Raw genomic sequence first — 23418 nt, 5'->3', positions numbered from 1 at the left:
AAATAAAAAATAAAAAAAAATCTCAAAAAGTTTCGATTGTTAGGCGCAGTAAGGAAACTATTGCACGCCCCAACCGAGGTTAAGAGAAATGTTAGATACGCAAAATTTGCAAGGATCACCATACCTACCATGAATCCCAAATGGTTGCCATTATTTCTCTGTCGCAGTGTCAAGTTTTGGGTCCTTTCACAACAACACGATCTAATCTAGGCTGCCACAATAATTATTTCATTAAAAAAAAGAAGAAAAATAGGACAATAATTGCTTGAACCTCTCTCTGTCCCAGAGTCAAGTTTTGGTTCCACTCTAACAATGCAATAAATGCCTCTGATTGGATGTTTGGACGTTTGTGCAATTTTCACTGACTTTTCTTGTGAATTTTATATGGATGAAAAGAAAGGTCGAAATGAATATTGACATGGGAATCTTCCGACTCGTTAAATTATTTCATGAGAATTGTACATCACCCCCTGGTATGCTTCTGGTTAGCCACTCGTTAAATTTTATTTTATTTTCTTCTTCTTTTTTAAATAAAATATCCTTTCCTAGAAGGCATATCAACCTTGCATGCTACTTAATTTGGATTCAGTCCTTTGGTTTTTATTTTAGTGCATACATATTATTATGAGATTTTATAAAATACCAAAATTTTATGTATAAATATATATATATATATATAATCCACACAGTGTCCAGGGGAACAACTCTCCTCAATTTTCCTGCCATTTACTTTTATTTTATTTTATTTTTTTACAATTTAATGTTTTGTGCCAAAAATATCTGACTGTGCCCAGCCGCCCCCCGAATTTATCCCCCCAACAGCTTTTAAATACATTTTTTCCGATTTTTGAAATATTTTTTCTGCTTATTTACATTTCTCATCAACTCTTATATTTCTACAATTATAATTTTTCAATATAATTAAAATATTTATCTATAAATTTTCGTTATATGATACTTATCTAATTACAATTTTTATTTAATTGCAATCCTAATTATTCAATACAGTTAGATATAACAAAACATTATGTAATTAAAATAAATATATATAAGTACTTATTATAGTATTTATTTATCTATTTTATTATTATAGTATTTATTATCTAATTTATTATTGTTATTTTAATTTTTAATTTATTTTGGTTAATTAATTCCTAATAAAATGAAACGCCCCCCCCCCCCCCCCCCCCCACCACTTTCTCTCTTTTTGTTTGTTTTGAAAGTATGTTTAATTTCTATATCTATAATTGTAATCAACTTATTATAATTGCCAAATTATATTTTCCAAAACATTGACTTTTATATTTTTTTTTACTTATTATTCTTTTTGCCAAAAAAAATAACTTTCCCCTTTTTAACTCAATTTTGTTGTGAATGTTCTAATCATTTGGACAATGATATAATAAAACATGTAGCATTTTAATATATGTTTGAATATCTACAAATAAAAATTAAAAAGCAACTTAATGATATTTTATAAAGGCTCCCCCTTCCCTTTCCTTGAAATATATTTCTAGGTCCATCATCAAGTAAAGCTCATATTAGATGGTCTTCCTTTTAAATTATTTCAAGAATTGGAATTTAAAAATCAATTGGTGGTATTATATATATTTATTGATATAATAAAACCTTATTTAGGAGAAATGAATCCAACTTAGTAGAGATTTTTGAATTAAAAATATACTTTTAAATCTCAATTTTTGAAGCGATTCAATAGTTAACCATTAAGTCAGTTTGATATAGTCTAATTGTACATATATAACGCTACAAAAAAAAAAAACAAAAAAAAAAGTGGGGGGGGGGGGGGGTAACACTTACATCGCATTGTTATCACGAGAGCTTTTTTCTATCACTATAGCACATTCTTAACAATTGAAACTTTTCAAAGCAGTTAACATAAAGATTTAAAAGAACTTTGAAATTAAGCATACTCTAATGAGAGCAATCTAGGATGGATAACTTCCTAGAAAATCTTAACAAAAACTCCATATCATTTGGAATGCAATGGTTAAATTAAGAACAATACTGGTGGTGCAAAAGAGTGAAGTGTTATAGATGGTATCAAAGTTTATATCCAGTCAGAAGTGTGTTAACAACTACGCTGGGCCCCAAGGAAAGTGTAATGAAAACTTGTGACCATTAAAGGATGCAACACAAGAAGGGGCAAGATTAATAAATAATACACTGGGATGGATTTTGATAACCATGGCTGAACCAGTATGATAATACGAAGATAAGTATGGATGGATATGGAGTACTAGTAGACTACCTTAGTGACAAAGGCTACTTGATATCCCAATCCCACATCGTTTGAATGTGGAACGAATGATTCAAATAAAAAATAGACATTCTCTTAACAACAGGAGCCTTTTTCAAAATGGTTGATTTCAGGGTTTGAAAACTCTAAAGTAAGCATATTCGATGGTGTAATACTACTAAAATAAGCGTGGAAGTGTGTTAGCAAGTATGCTGGTCCCCAAGAAAGGTGTACTGAAAGATTTATGAATTCTGAAGAATACGAGACAAGAAAGGGCAAGATCTGTAAACAATATATTGGGATGGATTTTAACAACCAGGGTTGAACTAGTATGATGCTGTCAAGGTAAGTGTGGGCAGATAAAGGGTATTGGTAGGTAACCTTAGTGACAAAGGCTACATGGTATTCCAATCTCACATTTTTTGGATGTGGAACAAATGGTTCAAATATAAAATAAACATTCTCTTAATAACCAAAGCCTTTTTCAGAGTGATCGGCTTTAAGGTTTGAATGAACTCTAAAACTAAGCGTTTCAGATGGTGTGATATCGCTAAGATAAGTATGGATAAGTACAAGGTATTTATAGGCTACTTTACTGGTAAAAGCTATCCGGTATCCAATCGCATATCATTTAGTTGTGGAACGGATGGTTCAAATGTAAAATAGACATTCTCTAAGATAAGTGAGCTCCTAAGAAGTCTGAATAAAAAACCTTATATCAAAATGAGGCCAAGAGAATGAAAAGGATCCATCCAAGATTCCTTACCTAAGCCCTGATCCCACGGAAACCGTATCGGACGTTGCTACAAAAATCCGACAGTATCTCCCTTAAAGGTTGAACATACCACAAAATTTTCTGTACAGAAAACACACTTCTAAAAGCACCACCTTATTTCTCCCTCCTTACTACACAAGATTTCACAAATTTCAACACTTCATAATAATGCAATACAGGAAATAAGCATAATATTAAATAAATAATAATCCAATATAGTATACGGAGTATTATAGGGTTTATAAATAAATGCAAAGTTTAATATAACACAAAGGAATAAAGAAGAAATATTACAAGGAATCAAGAAAAAGAAAATGAATTTCTTGGGATTCTGCATGAGATAATAAAAATAGTAAACAAGTAAAATTTAAAATTTTCTCTTAAAACTCTCACAGTTTTGCTCAGTTAGAAAAATTCCCCTTTTGAAACAATTTTTCACAAAATCCATCAATTTTATACCTCAAAAAAAAATAAGGAAATAAAATACATATAGAATACAAATAATTTAAAATTAAAATTAACATTGAAAATAACTTAATAACAAATTATTATATTTAGAATAAAATATCATAAGGTAAATTAAAATCATAAATAAAATTTGAACTAGAAAATTTTGGCATAAAAGCAAAATTAACCCCAATATGTAATTTATAAAATTTAGATTAATTAAATCAATGAAATAATAAAAGAAATATTTATTTAATTTGAAACCTCAATTTGAAATAGATGATAAAATATAATAAAATTCATGTTAAAACCTCAACTTGAAATAAATAATAAAAACGTGATAAAATGCATTTTAAAACTTCAATTTAAAAAAAATAATAAAAATGTGATAAAATACATTGTAAAGCATCAAATTGAAATAAATGATAAAAATATGATAAAATACACTTTAAACATCAAATTAAAATAAATAATGAAACATGAAAAAATGCATTTTAAAACCACATGTTAAAATAAATAATAAAAATATGAAAAAAAAACATTTTAAAATATTTTGTTTTAAAAAAGGTATCGAGAAAACCACTTGACACACCACACTATATAACAGTGGTATCAGACGTCACCCAGCATTCCAAGTACCACTCTGACGGGGAGGTTAAAGAGAGAAACTTGCAAACAGCTACCGTGGCATCCCGACAGTGCCGATGCTGATAAACAATCATCCTGATCATGGAGGGGGACGGTTGATACTCACTGTACATTATATTTACCAACCCTTAGGTTCATGGCTTCCACAAGAGAACCATATATACTTGTGCATTAATAACAGATAGCACAAAATACCATACTATATTATGCATCTAAAACTATAAAATCATAAATTTCATAACATACAACAAGTTTAGTACAACCTTTTTAAATCCATAAAATCTCACATTTCCTTTTAAACCATCGTTATATATCCATCAATTTAAATACATCAATTTTCATCACCATAAAAGAAAAAAAAATCCATAAATATTTGAATGCATGAATATATTTGTTAAGCACAATAATTTAAAACAAATATTTTTCTCAAATCTTTAAAATCAATCTATGCCAAAAATAACATTAAAAACCACATATATTCATATATAATTTAATTCATATAAATACATTCTATTATGAATCATAAATTCAACAATAAAATTAACACTAAGTTAACAATAGTTGAAATCATAATTTCTTTAAAACCCAAGGATATAAATTATATGCAACACATATTCAAATCAATAAAATTTTGGCATCATAAATTCAAATGACAATTTTTCTTAAGTATTAAACATATAATATGTTTCAGAAACTTAATTAACACAATATATATATTTTATTAACCCCCAAAATAGTTTTGAAAGAGGATCACTCACCTCAAATACGTGGATCACTCGAGATCTTCTATAGGATTGGTCCCACAATTCATATGTGTGTTTAAAATATCAACAACACACAATATTGATTAAAAAAATATTTTAATCGTGTGTAATATGCACGGGTTACCAAGGGAGCTAACATAAATATTGTCCAAAATAAACAAATTATATACTAAAATGAAGGTTGTAACAAGAGGATTACAAATTGGGTTTTACCTCTTGAAGGTCGAACCAGTGATGGTCGAAATCTACTCGGGAAGGGTTGGAAACTAAATACCCATGAATCTCTCAATCCGATATGATTTGGACAAAATGGACCTTAGATTTGGGTTTATGGAGATCATATTAGTGGGAGAAGGTCAGTTAACAAGTCAAAAACTTACTGGAACCAAGAATTTTGGTAAGCCACCATGGTGGCCGATAAACATCCAGCAGCCACTGGCCGTAAAATTTAGTGGGATGGTAGATCAAAGTGTGGGTTTCACAATGGTGTGGACAGTGTCAAAAATGAGTAGCAGGATTGGAAAAAAATTGATCGACAAAGCTTTCAGCACTGCCATCGGAAATCTCCTCAATCTCAACGTATCACCGATGTACTGACCATGGAACTCGACCGGCCAATCAATTTCGAGGTGGCCAACCTGGTGGTTTGGCACATGCACATCAACCGTGGTCGAAGCATGGTGGATCATGGTTGATCAATTTCTCTCTCCTCTCCCCTCTCTCTCTCTCTCCCCCCCCCCCCCCCACACACACACACACACACAAGCCTCAATAGCCAATACAAACACCATCCGCCATTGTGCACTCATGGGATTGGTTAATGAGTGACACATGGCACAGTGTCGGAGGGCACTGTGCACATGTTTTCCACATGCACACAATTTTTGTACGTGGTAATATAATCTCAAAAAACTTCACAGGTTCATAACTTTTTAACCAAATGTTCAAATTAAGCAATTGGAAGTTGCTAGTCTATGAACTCATATCGATAAGTACTTTGCAACTATATATAAGTCAAAATCAAAATTTATAAGAAGAAAAATTGAAACAAGGCAACACTCGAACAATTTAGATTTCAAACTGTTTCACTTATAACGTCCAAATCACAGCTTCATTTTTTACGTGCTACTAGTCCATGAACTCGGATCGATGCGTACTTCGCAACAGTATATCGATCGATGAAAAATTCCATCTGGGGCAAAAAGTCAACATGGACCCAATTCAGTCAACATCGATCAATTCGATCAAAGGCGATCAACGTGAAAAAAATTCCGATATACTTTGAGACGAAGTGTTACAAAAACCCCAATAGAGACACAACAAATCCAACAGCTACTCCAAAAATGGAACAAAACAGCCGAAAAATTTAGAAAAAACATGTCAAGTCACATATAATTAATATATATATTATTGTATTATTTACATTATATACACACACAGCCAAATTAAACTATATATTAAACTACAAAGTTATCAAACATTAAGTCATACCTAACAAATTTCACTTAGACCGGAAGGTTGGCTGGTAGCTGACCATTTCATGACATCCGAATCCAATATCCCATTCCACAAAATTAATTCCCAACCCACAGCTGCAATATATTCATGTTAAATTTGATTAACTGGGCAAGAAAATATGCCACTGAATTTCTTCAACTTCATTGGCTTCCCACTAAGTTTTCCACTTCTGCTTTTCCTACAAGCAACGCTACTTTCTGATGGGTCAATCGTGAAGACTCTTCCGGGTTTCCCCGGTGTTCTACCTTTCAAGCTTGAAACAGGGTTAGTTTTTTTTTTTTTTTTTTTTTTGGGGCAATTATTTAAGTTATTAGTTGTTTAAATTGGTCTTAGTTAATTAATTAGAGTAAGAGGTTTTTGTTGATTCAGATATGTTAGAGTGGAGGAGTCCGAACTTTTCTATTACTTCGTTGAATCACAAGGCCGAGCTCCATTTGACCCACTTATACTCTATCTTAATGGTGGACCTAGCTGTTCTGGCTTAAATGGCTTTCTCTACCAAGCTGGTAGGCTTCCAAATCCTCATTAATTCAGATGGCGTAAATAGAAGGGAAGATATATTTTCTACAAATATATTTGTCATAAGAAAATGCTTCAAATTTTAAATCAATAAATCTAAGGGTAAAAATTTGTTTATTAATTAATTTTCAAATGCCAATTAATGTGGAAAGTTCACATTTAGTTTGTTAACCATTAATATGTATACGGTTTTAATTTGTTGAAACATGTTTCCTGTTTATGCTGATATGATGGAAGTCATGCTACATCCACACATACACTGCTAAATGTTGTCAGTTGATCCTTTCAAAATTTTAATTAGTTTTAAATTATTGATTGATATGAGAACGCGTTGACAATGGATCCAAAACTCATATTGTGCATAACTTAAATGTTTAAATAAGCACGTTGGTATAAACCGTAATAGTAATACTATTCAGTATTCATCATAAATATTTTGCCCAAACTCAGATGCCGTTTACCTCTTATTTACTGTAGGAAAAGTGTGCATTATTGCTTTTGTTTCTGTTATTTGCTATTAATCAATACATATAATTAATTATATGATATTTTGTAGGTCCATTGGTTTTCAATATAACTGATTACACAGGGGGTTTACCAGCTTTGTCCTTAAACCCAAACTCATGGACAAAGGTTTGTATAATTTCTAAACTAAATCATATTATCTCTGTCGAAACCATTTGATGGCTTTCAAACTAATCATAGGTTATTAGTTCATCATTAGGCCAAAAAAAAAAAAATTCCAATTTAGAAAATTTTCTGTAAAAAAAAGTATCTAGCAAGCATGAGTGGCTGGGGGAATAGAGTTTTGGTGGGTGCAAATAGAAACATCGTTTTGGTTACTGGCCAAGTGCAATAGGCCTCAAGCCAAACCCAAGAATCTTTTTTTTTTCCTATTTTTCTGTTTTTCTTTTTTCTTTTTTAAAAAGATAAAACCCAAGAATCTAATTATGGTGATGAATTTGCAGACAGCTAGTATAATCTTTGTGGATGCACCAATTGGCACTGGCTTTTCCTATGCAACAACGCCACAAGGTTATAGCGTCTCTGACACAAAATCAGCAAGACAAACTCATAATTTTATTAGAGAGGTGCGTCAATAAATAAATAAATATATATATATATATATATATATATACACGTATATAAAATCAAGTAAAATAAAAATTTTAATATTAAAATTTTTTATTTATTAAAATTATATTTATCAATTATCAAATTAATTTATTTTTATTAAATAAAATTTTAATATATTATTAAAACCTATTAGACTATTTTTTAAATTTTAACATTATGTTTTAATTTAATAAAAAAATTAATAAAAAAATATTACTAATAAAGAAAAATATGATATAACCCTAAATCAAAATATATGAAATATTAATATATTAATATCAAAATATCCATACTATTTTAAAATTTATGTGTACGTCATATAAAGATCTAGATTTTTTGTCCTTTTTTTTATTTTTTTGGTCTACCACTAAGATATCCCATCATTTAAATGATTAGCAAAAGAATTAATAAAAATTGATTAAAAAAATATGCACATTTTGGACCATTTAGAATACTTTATCTGTTTTCCTTGATCTCAATTTCCTTTTTTTCTTTGTTTTTTTTTTTTTTTTTTTTTTTTGGTTTACCATTAATATGATATCCCATTATTTAAAAAGATTAGCTAAAGAATTAATAGAAATTGAATAAATAATTATTATATTTTATTTTAAGATGAATAACTAGTCCAATAGAAAAGGATATGAAAACACACACATTTTGAACCTCTTAGAATACTTTATCCGTTTTTCTTGGTCTCAAATTTTTTTTTTTAACTAACATTTATTTTTCTGAACCTTAATATATTTCAGTGGTTAATTAATCATCCAGAATTCATAAAAAATGAATTCTTCATTGCTAGCGATGCATATTCTGGGATAGTAACACCTGTAATCGCAGAGGAAATATTAAATGGTATGCTTGTGAGTCCTGATTATTCTATATATTACTAATTTAAAAAAAAAAAAAAAAAGTGCATTCTTGGATAGATGCTCATTTTAAGGTACATTAGATAAAATGTAATGTAAAATCACTTCCAATATTTTAAAAATGACCTAATATACTATTTTTGCTGGCTTGCAGGCAATGAAATAGGAGCTGAGCCTCGAATAAACCTGAAAGTAATGATTAATTTGCAGATTTTTTTTTTTTGTCTCTTTAAAATTAATTAGCTTTAATTGTAATGTTAAACAAAATGCATCATGCATATTTATGCAATTAATATTTTAAAGTACATGAATATTTGTAATAAAAGTAGTGTTCCCCTCGAATGGAATTCAGGGGTTTTTGAGTGGATCCCCACATACTGATAAACTCCAGGAAGACAATTCAATAATTCCCTATTCCTACCAGATGGCACTTATATCAGACCATCTTTATCAGGTATATATTACCATTATCAGGTATATATATCAGACCATCTTATATCAGACCTACTCTTCTTCTTTCTTTCTTTTTTTTTTTTAAAAAAAAAATATTTTTAAAATTTTTTATTTTTTTAATTGATTTTGCTTTGATAAAAAAATTTTTGATTTTATTTTTATTTTTGCTAGAATTTGACTACTTACTCATATTATATTTGTTCAGTCTGCCAGAATAAGTTGCAACGAACAGTATGTCATTGTAGATCCATCTAATGCAAAATGTTTGACGGATCTTGAAGCAATCTATGAGGTTAGATTACCCTTATTTCTTTTTTCTTTTCTTTTTTTTCTCTTTTTTTTTTTTTGGTTTTTTATGACTTAGATAGTGTCTATATAATTAAGCAGCTTTCTAAATTAATTATTTTCAAAGGAAATAATCATGTCTTAATAATTATGAAATTGTAGTGCATTGGACAAATAGACTTTGCCAACATTTTGGAACCCAGATGTGATATTAATCTGGTCCCAGAAGAAAAAGATGGTCAACAAGCTCGAAGATCTCTCAAAGAGAATCAAACTTATAATTTCAATTCGTCCGTACAAAAAACCGATAAGAAGTTTTGGTGCCGGGTTTGTTCCTCCCCCATCTAGCTAGTCCTATATTTCATTCTTTTTAATTAATAAATATAGATTTATCAAATAATAATAATAATAATCAATATATATATATATATATGTATATTCTATTTGGAATGTAAAACTGTACTAGATTCAATTTACTAAGGAAATTAATATATATGAAGTTATAATCCACGTTTTATGAATTTCAATTTTTGAAATAAATAATAGATTAAATAAATATGACTATTTTAAATTAGGTTTAATAAATATTAAAATAATCTAATCCAATTTAATATAGTTCAACATTTTAAATATTCTCATATAGCATGTATAATGAATTACTCATCATTAGTTTGATCATGTATGTATTTTTGGTTCTTTGCAGAATTTTGTTTATGCATTGTCTAACATTTGGGCTAACGACAGAAGTGTTCAAAATGCACTTCACGTTCGACAGGTATGAAAAATAATGAGTAAAACAATCATTATTTATATTAATATCAATTTAGGTTAATTAATCCTCTTTTAACTCCATGAAATTTTCATCTTTTTTTTTTCCTTTTTCTTTTTCTTTTTTCCTCCTTAACGGTTAACAGGGAACAATTAGAGAATGGGTCAGATGCAACGAGAGCATAATACAACAAACATACTTATATGACATTAGGAGTGCAATTGTTTATCAGAAAAATCTTACCAACACAGGCTTACAAGTCCTGCTTTACAAGTATGATCATATATAATTGCATTATTTATCTTTTACATTTCTCCATAAATTTTTTCTCGAATTTTATATATGTTTGAAATATATAATCTTATCAACTTAATCAGTCCAATAATCGGCTGTATATATATGAATAAATTGACTAGATCAATTACTTCGCTTGCTGCAGTGGTGATCATGATTTGGGTCTACCACATATTTCTACACAAAAATGGATCAAGTCTCTCAATTTAAGTAAACAAAGTGAATGGCGACCATGGTTTGTCGATGGTCAAATTGCAGGGTATGTGAAAAATTTATAATTAAATGATGATATTACTGTTTTCGATCAATTTATAATATATATATATATATAGCTTAATATAATTCACATTAATTTTATTAATCTGCTGCTTCTATTCATGTACATAATTTTGTGAAGTTACACAGTCAAGTATTCAAATCAAGGGTACCACTTAACTTATGTGACAGTGAAGGTAACAATTAAAGAATTTCTTCTTAATTCTTCCGTTTTTTAATTATTTCAATTTTTGTTTATTATTTTAATGTTTTGGTTTGTATAGGGAGCGGGTCACTCACCTACGGAGTACAAAAGTAAAGAATGCTACTCCATGTTTGAAAGATGGATTCATTATTATCCTCTCTAAGTTAATTTGAAACTAAACTATTTACATTTATATATAGATATATATATATATATATATATATATGCATCAACTATATTGATAACTGGAATCAACTTTGGCATTTGGGTATTAGGCATTGTAAACGTAATATAACAATACATTACCAAACCAGAGAAGAGTAGTGTCTACAAAAACGAATCCAATAAATATCAGAGACACCAAATCCTACCTTTCAGGTTTTGGTAGAGAGACAGAATACATAATTATACCTTTATGTGCTTATTCTTAACCAATACCATTTATGTGTGTACCTTTGGTGGAATTAAGATATATATAGATTCTTAGAATTAATCAATATATACTGAATCTCCAACTATTTAACGAAATTTGAAAGTGCAAATTTAGAGCCTTACACAAATATAAGATTTCACATTGCATCATTTACTTACACTCTACAAGAGAAACATATTTTGGAAAAAAATAATAATAATAATAATATGTTCAATTACAATTTAAAGTCAGTCAAAAAATGCTTCAAGAGCTAAAGGGTGTAACCCTCGACACTATTGATGACTAGATTAGAGCAAGATGTTTTAGATTCCATCAAAACCAATTCCCTCGGCTTTAGTATATAGGTCCACTATTACTATTAATGCTATTCATCAACAATATCTTTCTAAAACATATATATTAATTACTTGGACTCCATTGAATCAATTAAGTTTGTGGAAGGAAGAGTAATTGGAATGTTTAGATTGGTTGGATAAAAGATATGCTAAATCTTTATTATTCATGAAACATTGGAAGCTTGATAATAATGATACCAAAACAGCTGCTGACTCTTGGGCAGAGAATGTATCAAGTTAATGAAGTGGGTGATTTAAAAACAAATTGTTAATCTTTATTCATGCAATAAGTGGGAGACTGGTATATAAGGAGACAGATCAAGAGATGACAAGAGAGAGGATTGAGAGAGATTGATGGATGTGGAGAGAAAGGTAAATATGCGTGGAAAAAGAGCTATGGACACCCTCAACAACCTCTTACTTCTCAATTTATTAATACTCCTAATGCAATTTCCGCGGGAAATCCTTTGAAAATTCATGGTTCTTCTACCATTGTGCTGAAACTGATTTCTACCTCCATCATACTTGATTAGCTACATTTTGTTTTGAGGAGGAATTACTTGACAAGTACGAGATTCAACATTTCTTTCATGATCATGATCATCATAGTTTGTCACCTCATGGACATGCCACATATTACTATGAAGACCGCGCAAGAATATTATTTCAGATGTCCAACATTGTAATGGACGTGGAGTTGACACATTCGGCATCCCGATGTTCAAATGCAGTGAGTGTTCATTCTATCCTCCATGTTCGATGTTCTCAATTCCAAAAGATATGTTACATCCTTTTCATTCACAACACCATGTTAGTCTTCTTGATAAGCCCACCCCCTTGGCTTCGAGTCCAAACAACTATGCTGCATTGCATGTCAAAAGAGTATCAACAATGAATTCATCCTCCATTGTTCCCTTTGTCAATTCAATCTCGACCTTGGATGTGCACTCCAAAACCCCACTAAGAATCATGGCCTTCGCGAGCATTGTCTTGCGCATTTCAACAAGATATATCATGATGATGTTCTGTCCTGTCTGTAATACACTCTGCAATAGCAACTTATTCCGCTGCTTCCTCTGCAATTTCAGTATCCACTCTTGATGCGCCTCTTTGTCAGTTACCATTGATTATGAAGATCATGTTCATCCTCTCACACTTACCAGTTCATTCAAAGAAGACGATTCGGGTCATTACTTTTGTGATCTTTGTGAAGAAAGAAGAGATCCAAATCACGGTGTTTCTTTATGTATTATATGTCCTTTAGTAGTTCATTTTTATCGCTGTCTAGAGTTGGAGGCATCCTCTTGTGAGACCCTAAAAGATGACTCAGACACATCAAGTGATCAGGAAGAAGAAGAAGGAGGAGTAATGTATTCTGAAGAGGAGTCCCATCTTTCTTGAATTGGATATGGAAATAACAAAACTCAGAGAAGTGGTAAGAAAATTGATCATCAAGGAAAGATGACTCAGACACATCAAAATCTCAGAGAAGTGGCATGCTCTTGTCAGAAGCTAGAAGACGACTCAAGACACATCAACTGCTCAGGAAGAAGAAGGAGGAGTATATATACTCTGAAGAGGAGTTCCATCTTTCTTGAATTGGATATGGAAATGGCAAAATACAGAGAAGTGGTAACAAAATTGATCATGAAGAGAAGACTAGGGAAACAACTTATAGAAAAACTCAAGGAACTTGACGAAACAACTCCAAAAAGAGAGACTGATTGAATAGTAAAGGTCACTCGGGGACAGAGCCATTATTGGGAACATAGAAATACGTACTCTTCTTTGCCCAGACTAAATCCTATTTAAAGAAAAAGTATATATGATTTTCCTTCTTTCACTCCCAACCATACAAAAATTGGCAGAGAAATTGATAAGAAATGTGACAAGAAATGAAGTGGAAAAGCTTGTGAGGGAAATAATGGAAGAAGATGAGAGGAAGGTGGCAGAGTGGAAGAGAGACGCCAGGAAAGCCAATGTACCTGGTGGTTCTTCATTATTTAATTTCAAGAAGATGATCATGGAGCTGCGCTGTCATCCCCAGATTTAACCGTTATCACTCCTAAAAAACCATACCAGTGTGCAGCCTAAAAGCTATGTGTGCGAATCTGAAATTTTATAATATTATTGCTGAACTTATTCAACAGAATTTACAATTCAAAAACCACAGCACAATGAATCTGCGAAAATGCAAACATGTGTATACATGCACAAGCACAAATGGTGCAGAACAGCTTAAAGTTTAGTGTGCACACTTTATGGCATTGAAGGATTTTTATTTTTTTTTTTGTTAAATAGTTTAACTGGATATGACAGCAAACTTTCTGAAACACACAGAGGACCAAAGTGGCAAGATCTGAAGCACAGTTCATTACTTAATCTCACTAAATTTTTTCTGAATCAAAAGTTGTGCCCCTTCTACCAACTGCTTTACCACTTCACCTGCAGGTATAATATCCTTGAGGAGGCATACACCTTCTCCTGCATACATGGCCATGCTCTCAATGTCACCCGTTGTCGTCTTGTTTGGTACAGTACCTGTGAAACGACGAATTTCTTTTTCCTGTTGGACAGAAATAATAAATCAAACATAAGATATGGTGTCAACATTGGAGCTCTAACTGGAATAAAATCATTCTACTTAGCTTCAGCAGGGCATGAAATTAATGACAAACTCATCTTTATGGTAAATGTACCAAAGCAAGAAAAAATTGACAGAAACAACTTGATTTCCATCATCCAAAGGGAGAATAAAAGATTGAACACATAAGAACATCTCAGTTAATGATAATCAACACACTAATCATGCAATGAAATTAGCTTAAACTAACAACATTACATTTTGAAAGAGACAAAAGGTGCAGACCTTTTCTTGTTATCAAGCATTAGAAAGAGAGGTTCTCACCATGCCATATATTGTTGATCGACCTATAACTGGTTGATTTGCTTCGTTCTCATGTGAAGGAAGATATTTCCATTCATTGAAGAAATGTGTTTCCAGGACACGTTGTGGTGCACCAGGCCACCTTAGACGGCCAAATATATCAGTATACCCAGTTCTGTCAAATTCAACCAATTTCTTCTTGTATATGGGGTGAGCATAGCTTTCCTCAGTTGCAACGAACCTGTAATACAACATTCTCCTCAATCTCAATTGTAACAGAATATAAACAATTTCACTTTCAAAAGTTGATAAAATAAAATTTTAAAAGAACAAAGAAAGAAAGAAATGGGGAATAACTAATGGTTTCATTATCAATTTTGGGCAGAGAAACTGCATAGCTAAATTTGTACTCACGACAAGTTTGTATGCCAACATATACCGCAGATTGTGCAAATAATTAGATTCATATGTAAATGCCTCATGAGAAAGGAATATTTCAGACCTAGTGCCTAAGCAGACGCCTTGAGCTCCAAGAGCCAAAGCAGCAACATAACCACGTGCATCGACAATACCCCCAGATGCAATAACAGGTATATCTTGATCTCCAACAAGATCAACTATCCTTGGCAACAATGGAAACAGAGAATCCTGTAATTTGAAAAATTAAATACAGTAGATAAACACTTAACTCATATGAGAAATAAAACTATCTAATTTTCCAAAGAAAATATCAGAACTCTGATAATCATGGATTCATCTATCCATCATATTTTTCACTGCTACAAACATCATGAATAAAAATAAAGATGAAGCATGTATCTTGCATAAAAACAGAATTTTCAACAATTTGCTAAACTTTCCAACCAATCAAGAGAGAAACCACAAATATTTGGAACTAACATGCATTTATACCTGTCCAATCACATGCCCTCCAGCCTCACGTCCTTGGACGATAATTGCATCCACACCCACGTTTACTGCTTTTTTTGCTTCTTCAAAACTCCCAACCTTCAATGAAATTATATGGATCTCGTGAAATTATATGCAGCTCTACGCAGGCTAATACAAATTGGAACAGCTACTACAAACAGGTATTCAGGTTGCAGCTAAATATCCAGCATGACAATGGATGGATTGTTTATAATGTGACTCACTTGATATAAAAGAAAAAAATTAAGATAAAACTCTTAAGTCCTAAAGTATCATATGGCCTTAGACTGAGAGAGAAGAAAATTGGAGAATAAAGAGCATAGAAGTGAGATTTTCCACGCAGGAAGCCTTCAAGTTTTCTCCTTATAAATATTGAGAATTAGGTGACGTTTTGCCTTGGGGAATGAATACAAAACAACGTACCCTTTTTTAAATCTTTCAATCTTTGGCACTTTTTTTCTTAACATAACCAGAGGAATATGTTCAAGAAATGTGGTAAGCAACTTTGAAAGGCAACTGGTAAAGTGTATCTAACTGATAAATATATATAACACTCACTTGAGGAACAACTTTCACCCCAGCCTTATGAGCTTCAACAACAAGATCCTCAGATATTTCTCCCCAAGAAACCTGCAAGAATGCTACCTTTTCATCCAATATGGCCTTTATGTTTTCCTCATGGGGAAATGCCAGAACAACACCGACCCCAAATGGTTTGTCTGTTAAGCTTCGAGTCTTCCTTATAAGTTCCCTTACTATATCTGGTGACTCCTGTTCAGACATATTTGAGAAACATAATAATCTCTGCTTAAAACTCAATTAGTTGAATTCATTCATATAATAGTATGAACATTTTAATTACATAACCCCTTACCCAACTTTGCCCAAACCCCCCATTAAAGAAGAAGAAAAAAATATCCTGTTTAAAAACATTCCTCAAGTTGCTAGCTAGTTTCTGATTCTTTTATTTTCTCCTTCTCAGTTTCCGCTTTCCAGTTCCTACAAATTAATTTTCACTTTAAATTGACCTGCTTCTCTAAATTGTAAAAGAGGAAGTTCTATAATGCAAAAGGATAGAGAAAAAGTGTCAACTTAGTTTTGAGGTGCAACCTATGTATCTTATGCTATGCTTGCTTGACCATTTGTATCTCAGGAAAAACGAGGACAACCACCATAATGAACATGAACTAACTTTGACTAATATTACTAGTCATTAAGAGCTTAAACAGGGTTAGACGACGGACATAATAAAAGAGGGAAATATCAAATCCGCAAATGTAAGAAACAATTTAAAACCATGAACAATCGGTTCTTTTTATCCTATCAAATTTGTCAAAGTAAAACAATTTCAATTTATCAAAGTAAAACAACCATACAATAACCCAGCTATCCGTAGCAAGAACTCTGATCACTAAATGGATGGGATCCATTTAATGATCAGAAACAAATGAACAAATAATGGAATTCCCCTCCCCTTTTCCAAATTCAAGGCAAATACATATATTTCTCATTCTTAGTATAACAAAGCAACATAAATAAACAATTTTGAACTTCAAAACCAATTGATCATGAAAAGGGTAAAAAGCAAACCCAATCAGGGGCTCTGAGGAAACCAAGTCCACCAGCATTAGAAACAGCAGCAACAAGCTCCGGAGAAGAAATATCAGGTCCTAATGGTGCCTGAACTATTCCATACTCAAAACCCAGAATTCCTCTCCAACCCATCTCCTATTTTTCAACTCGAAGGACAAAGTTGGACTAATCTCTATGATACTGTGAAGTGGGTTCGCAGCGCCAAAACCACCAATATATACCAATTACCAATGTAACACCAAGCTTAAAGGAGAACATGGAGCATCGAATTTGGATTAATGGCGTGGCGTCGCCGTGTTAGATTTGATGTCTGATTGTTGTGTAACAAGTGTAACAAGGTCTTTGATTTTACTTGGTTTTGTGCATGTAAAGCCAAAAATGCTCTCCACTTTTTTCAGAAAAACAAGGAGGGTTTGATCTCCCAAACGTAAGGGAAGACGTCATGCACAGTTTGAGTTTTCTAACTATAAAAATAGTAAACCAAAAAAAAAAAAAAAAAAGCTCCATTATCAACCATTGCTTGTTGGTTCACTAGCACAGATACATCTGAAGCTGGTTCATTGTTAATGATAATGACAATCAAAAAATTAGATTATCTTATCATTCTTTTGAGAATTAAAAATTGTATGTTTTAATTATAGATATATATATATATATATATATTGGAAATACTAATAGAACGTATTTTGTTATTTAAAGAAAGCAGGAAAGAGATAAAGATTTGTGAAAAGGTAGATGGGCGCGTTTTTGGCTTTTTGCCACCATTTTATTAGGTAAATAAGATGAATAAGCACGGCTCAAAAAATCACCTAGTTTTGTATTATCAATACAATTTATGTGGGTTAAATGATCAATATTTTTGTCAAACTTTAACCAAAAAATCTTAACTACCAATTTTTTTTTTTTTTGGGAGCTAAACGTATTTGACATTGTAACATTATTATTCATGAGAGATATTGCTTTGATTAAAAAAACAATGTTTGTTTAGGATAAAGTTAAAATGGGGTATCAAATATGGGAGTGTACCGTATACAATTTTGTTATTGGTGTATACAGGACCATCCCTTGTATAAATTGGTTAATTAATTTAGTTGGAAGCCATATTAAAAAAATAAAATAAATAAATAAAATAGTTAACTTGGTCCATTTTCCATGTTTTAGGCTTCCAATATTTGAAATCTCGTCTTTCCCTTTCTTCATAATTAAAATTATATCCACTTTATTCACCAAAAAGAAAATGTGGATTCAAATTTTTTTTTTTTTTTTTTGGGTGAATAAAATTCTATCCACTTTATTACATAAAAATGTGAATTATAAATTTTACATTCCCATTTTTCTTACTTTTCAATATTGGGCTATGGGCCTCTACTGCACCAACCTACCACCAATAATGCTTCATTAACAACGGACCATGTTCTGAGCCTGTCAAAATTAATGGGCTTTTATTGAAATAGGCCTTTTATCTTGACCCATCGTCTGTAGTCCATTTTTCAACCATAGACAATGGGTGTGTTTCGTTTTGAATCCATGTATCATAAATCAATAATAGTTAGAAGTCCTGGTCTGATACTTGTGAAATCAATTTCAAGAGTTAGCTAGGAACCTTTTTTTTTTTTTTTTTATCATTTCAACAAACTAGAAACACTAAACCATAGTTTTTATAGTAATACCTAATCATAGGCATAAAACTTGAGTTTAGAAACATAATTGATCCCAAAAAAAAAAAAAAAAAAAAAAAAAGGAAAGAAACAAGAGTCAAATTTAGCATAGGTTAATAACCCCAAACATACAAAGGTTAATTTCGTTATCATATATATATATATATATATATTAATAATACTGAAAGGAAATAAATATATGTGTTGGGAATTTAAAATAACCCATAATTGTATATTAGTCCCCAAGATATATATATTTATGTTATTTGGATTTAAAGGTTCTCAATTGTATAAAAAGATCAATTGTCAAGAATGTAGATGAATTTTAGTGAATCCACCTGTAACGATAAGTCCTTATACCTACTTAGGCTATACAATTTTAAGGTGGCTTATAAGGAATGAGCAACTAAGGTGTACAGGATTGATATTAAGACTTGATAGCCAGAAAAATTAGCCTATAATGGTGTAAGCAAGCTTAAGCATTTCATCAAGAAAATATATACATTTGCTTTTATAAAATGCAAAACGTCACAAGTTTGGGATTTAATTTAAGGTAAAAACTTTACAAGCTCATGCGTGGTGAACTATGCAATATATGTGCTTAATGACATGTTAAAGGTCTTATACAGCACTTAACCATCCGTTTGAAATGTATTATTGAATAGTATTGGACTGGATTATTCTAAATATAGTCCAGCAATTTTTTTTTAATTTCCTTTTTTTTTTTAAGAAATTGAAAAAGAAAAGTTTAAAAATGCTTCCAAAGAAGCTTGATCTGGTTGGTTTCAACATATATATTGATTAATTTATTTTTTTCTTTAAATTTAGCATTTTACTGGTTTAAAACCAAGCCATTTGGCTTAATTATTTCCACTGAACACAGGCATTGTTGTAACTTGTAATATACAAGTATTCTTTTAATATCTCTTCGAGAGGTAGGAGAAGATACTGTTCTTGAGAGTAGTTGGATGTCACTCTACATATTTAATTCAAAAGAAACAATGAATAATTGGATGCAAGTATATCTTTGACTCATATATGTACAGACACATATATATACATCTAGTATATATAGAATTGCAATAATCATGGACATGCCTTTACCTTTCATCGTTGTAGGGAATCATTGCTGAATTCAATGTTCATTGTTTTTGTAAGGCGTGGGCGGCTTGCCTAGTCCAATTTAGACTTGAATGCTTTTTGATTTTGGGTTCCCGGCAATATAATGCCAAACTGGTAATCACTCTGTATATCTAACTATTAAATTATTTATGAATTGGCCACCTTTTTTTTTTTTTTGCTGCTTCCCTCTCAACCACAAATTCATCGTCATATATTTCCACTTTTTCGCTTTGTCTTTTTGGGATTTGCTCTAACATCAATTTGTTGGTGGAAACAATTAATAATACAAAACCGTGTGAGGACTTGAATGAACTGGCTCCTAAGAAAGTAGTTTACATAATGGTATACTCATTTGTGTAGTTTTAATTATTAGGTAAAATATAAACTGAATAATATATAATCTTGTGCATCCTCCAACTAAAGCATATGAATATGACAAAAGACCAAACTATAGCATATGAATGGTCCATTATTGTGACATATATCTAAAGTCTTGTTCAACATAAACCTGTAGTCCTGCTTAGTGCTTACCAAGAAAAAAAAAAAAAAATTGAATGTCTGAGCAAGAATGATTTATTACATCATATTAACTATGTTGCAATTGTATATAAAAAATTTTCCTAGCTCTTGCCTACTTTTATCTGTTCTAAATTAGTGTTGGTTTTATTAAATTCTGCTAAAAACGAAGCATCAAAATTGGCTGTTTTTGAATTTTTAATGCAACCTAAGATAGTGCCTGCTTGGATAATACTAATTGCCAAGTGGGTTTTTCTCACTTCTTCTATGGTCTCATGCTTATCATGCTTTTCCCTCGTACATAGACTCCAGCTGTTTGTAATATTTGATTATTTGGTACTCCAGCTGTACATGAAAAGCCCACTGGACCAATAAGCTGATTTGCCTTAGACAAACAAGAATTAATTGATATCTTTGGTTGACTATCAACGAGATCTTAAAATATATTTTTTCCCTTCGGCTACTCAAAATTGTACGAATGATAGGCCATTTTCTCGAGGAAAAAAAAAAAAGTTTGATCCAAAGCCAACGCATACACTTGGTGTTACCCAACTTGACCAATATTTTTATTTATATCAAGAAAAATCTATGTGAACCAGCTTGCAGAAATGGTAAGAGGAAATAAATGCAAAATACACAATTGTTTCTTTTCACATCAGTTTGTATATCTATGAAATTCTGCTTTCCTGGAAGAGAACTGCAGTTTCCCTCCTCAACGCTCAAACAGATTCACAATCTCAAAAAGTGTGTATGTATATATATATACATATGCCATCTAAAAGCCAAATTCTTAATTTACCTAAAAAATAAGAGCCAAGTTCTTACATTATTTTATCAAATGTTTTTTTTTTTAAATAAACCTTTTATTTTATCATTTTTTTTTATTTTTTTTTGGTGGATAGAGGTATTTGTACTTGGAATGATTGACCAGAAAAACAGTGGGTTTTACCTTTGATTGGTCTCTATTTCTTACTTTAGATTCTCAATTGTGAGTCACAAAATAATAATGGGCTTTTTTTTTTTCCGAAGAAAAAAAATATTTTTTAATAGTATTATAAGCATTATATCGTAGTTCTGTGTCATATGATATTGCAGCATGAAACTATTCAAAATAATAATAAAAATTATCAAAATTTAAATCTTAATTTTTGAATTCACAAATTTAAAAACTGAATAATTTTTTTTTGTTAAAATAACACACTAATTAAATCCAAAAGTAAAACTAATGCGTGCATTTAAAGAAGTGTCATACAAGCCAAACTTAGTCAGGCTTTTTGCATGGGCAAGCCTCAAAATCAACAACCCTTTTTGTTAAAATTATAAAATCAAATTGAGCCCCTGTTTTGCTATCTTCTAATATGGAGGGTGAAAAGGGTAAAAATAGGAAAAAAGCAAAATCTTGGAAAGGGATATCAATTTGAAATGTAATTTGGACTGTAGCCATTTCACTACTTTCTGCCAAAGTAAATTCAATAAAGATGTCCTTCTTGTTTTTGTAAGGGCGTTACCAAGTTCAATTGGTTTGTCGGTCCTCCGCAACATAAAGCCAAATTGGTGGTCTTCCTATTTGTTTCCTTTTGATGGATGTGTTTCAACCCCTTTTTTTTATAAACAATATAACCCGAAAAAAATCATGATCATCAACCAGTGGCAAAAATCTTTTCCCGTGTTTTGTTTCAATCTTTTTTAGCTTTCGCTTTAGGTATAGAGAGAGAGGAAAAATAAATAAATAAATAAATAAAAAGAAAAAAAGCGCGCACACACACAACCAACCAACCCTAGCTCTCTATCTTTTATTTTCAATCCGTGATATATATACAAAAATAAATATAAAAAAAAGATTTTTATTTTCTTTCCCCAAAATATCCATAGCTAAAACCCTTTTTTTTTTTTTTTATTGAACAAATTTACTCACGCGCACACAACTTTTGAATAATTTTTACCAAAAACAACAAAAAATGGTGGATTAAATGATAGCCACGTACTCTATCGTTATACAGAAAGGCTATTGATTGGGTTCGAAAGTGGAAAAGAACCATATGGAATAGTTACATAATGAAATCCGTATAACAACGTGTAATATAAATTAATGAGATAATTTATAATTTTGTAGAATATCAAAGTAAAATATGTAGATTTTATAAACTAATTTTGAGTATTAATTTTGAATATCTAATTATGAATAATTTGTTACATATTATTTATATAAAAAGTTTTTGACAAACGGGCTGTTAAATTATTTTTTTTCCCTCGTGAATTTGACCTTTTAAACCTTTGAAAATATAGACTTTGATTTATATTTATTAGCACTTATTAATTGTTTGGCCTTCATCAACATCTTAAAGTATAATATATTGCCGTCAGTGAATATGATATATATATATATATATATATTATATTTTCGTACTTATACATAAAATTGTTATTTTTGTATTAATTTTTTCTTTGGTTAGATTCTCAAAAGCGATCACGTTGCATTGGTGCATGCCACTAAATTTGCTTTCTTCATCATCTCTGTCTTGGAAAATGAAACAGAGAGATGGCATTGAAAAAAAAAAAAAAGAACAAACAAAGATAAAGTACATTGTTTCTAGCAAAAAAAAAAAAAAAAAAGATAAAGTACATTGTAATAGTAAACAAACAAAGATAAAGTACATTGTAATAGTAATTGTACATTCTTTTGAATACATGAAAAAATGTAATAATATAATAATTAAAAAAAAAATAATTACTTGGCTTCACCAAGGTAGAGAGACAGCTTTATTTAAAAAAA

General features: G+C 30.8%; 2 protein-coding genes across 2 annotated transcripts; one reads left to right on the top strand and one right to left on the bottom strand.

Moving 5' to 3' along the window:
* Positions 1-6401: 6401 nt before the first annotated feature.
* LOC107404767 (serine carboxypeptidase-like 18) lies at positions 6402-14408 on the top strand. Its single transcript, XM_048480852.2, has 14 exons — positions 6402-6673; positions 6779-6915; positions 7485-7561; positions 7897-8019; positions 8794-8896; positions 9065-9102; positions 9263-9364; positions 9569-9655; positions 9811-9975; positions 10352-10423; positions 10563-10690; positions 10857-10970; positions 11109-11163; positions 11251-14408. Exons 1-14 carry the CDS (start codon positions 6528-6530, stop codon positions 11332-11334), a joined length of 1431 nt encoding a protein of 476 aa, XP_048336809.2. The 5' UTR covers positions 6402-6527; the 3' UTR covers positions 11335-14408.
* LOC107404768 (uncharacterized) lies at positions 14042-17811 on the bottom strand. The gene is made up of 6 exons (XM_016011764.4): positions 17347-17811; positions 16315-16527; positions 15739-15834; positions 15329-15474; positions 14848-15067; positions 14042-14505 (listed from the first exon to the last, which is right to left on the bottom strand). The coding sequence occupies exons 1-6, from the start codon at positions 17479-17481 to the stop codon at positions 14314-14316; spliced, it is 1002 nt and encodes a 333-aa protein (XP_015867250.3). The 5' UTR covers positions 17482-17811; the 3' UTR covers positions 14042-14313.
* Positions 17812-23418: the final 5607 nt, after the last annotated feature.

This window comes from Ziziphus jujuba, chromosome 9, assembly GCF_031755915.1.
Source record: "Ziziphus jujuba cultivar Dongzao chromosome 9, ASM3175591v1".
Classification (NCBI taxonomy): domain Eukaryota; kingdom Viridiplantae; phylum Streptophyta; class Magnoliopsida; order Rosales; family Rhamnaceae; genus Ziziphus; species Ziziphus jujuba.
The sequence above is the reverse complement of the archived record's forward strand: the minus strand, read 5'-3'. Positions and strand labels throughout refer to the sequence as shown.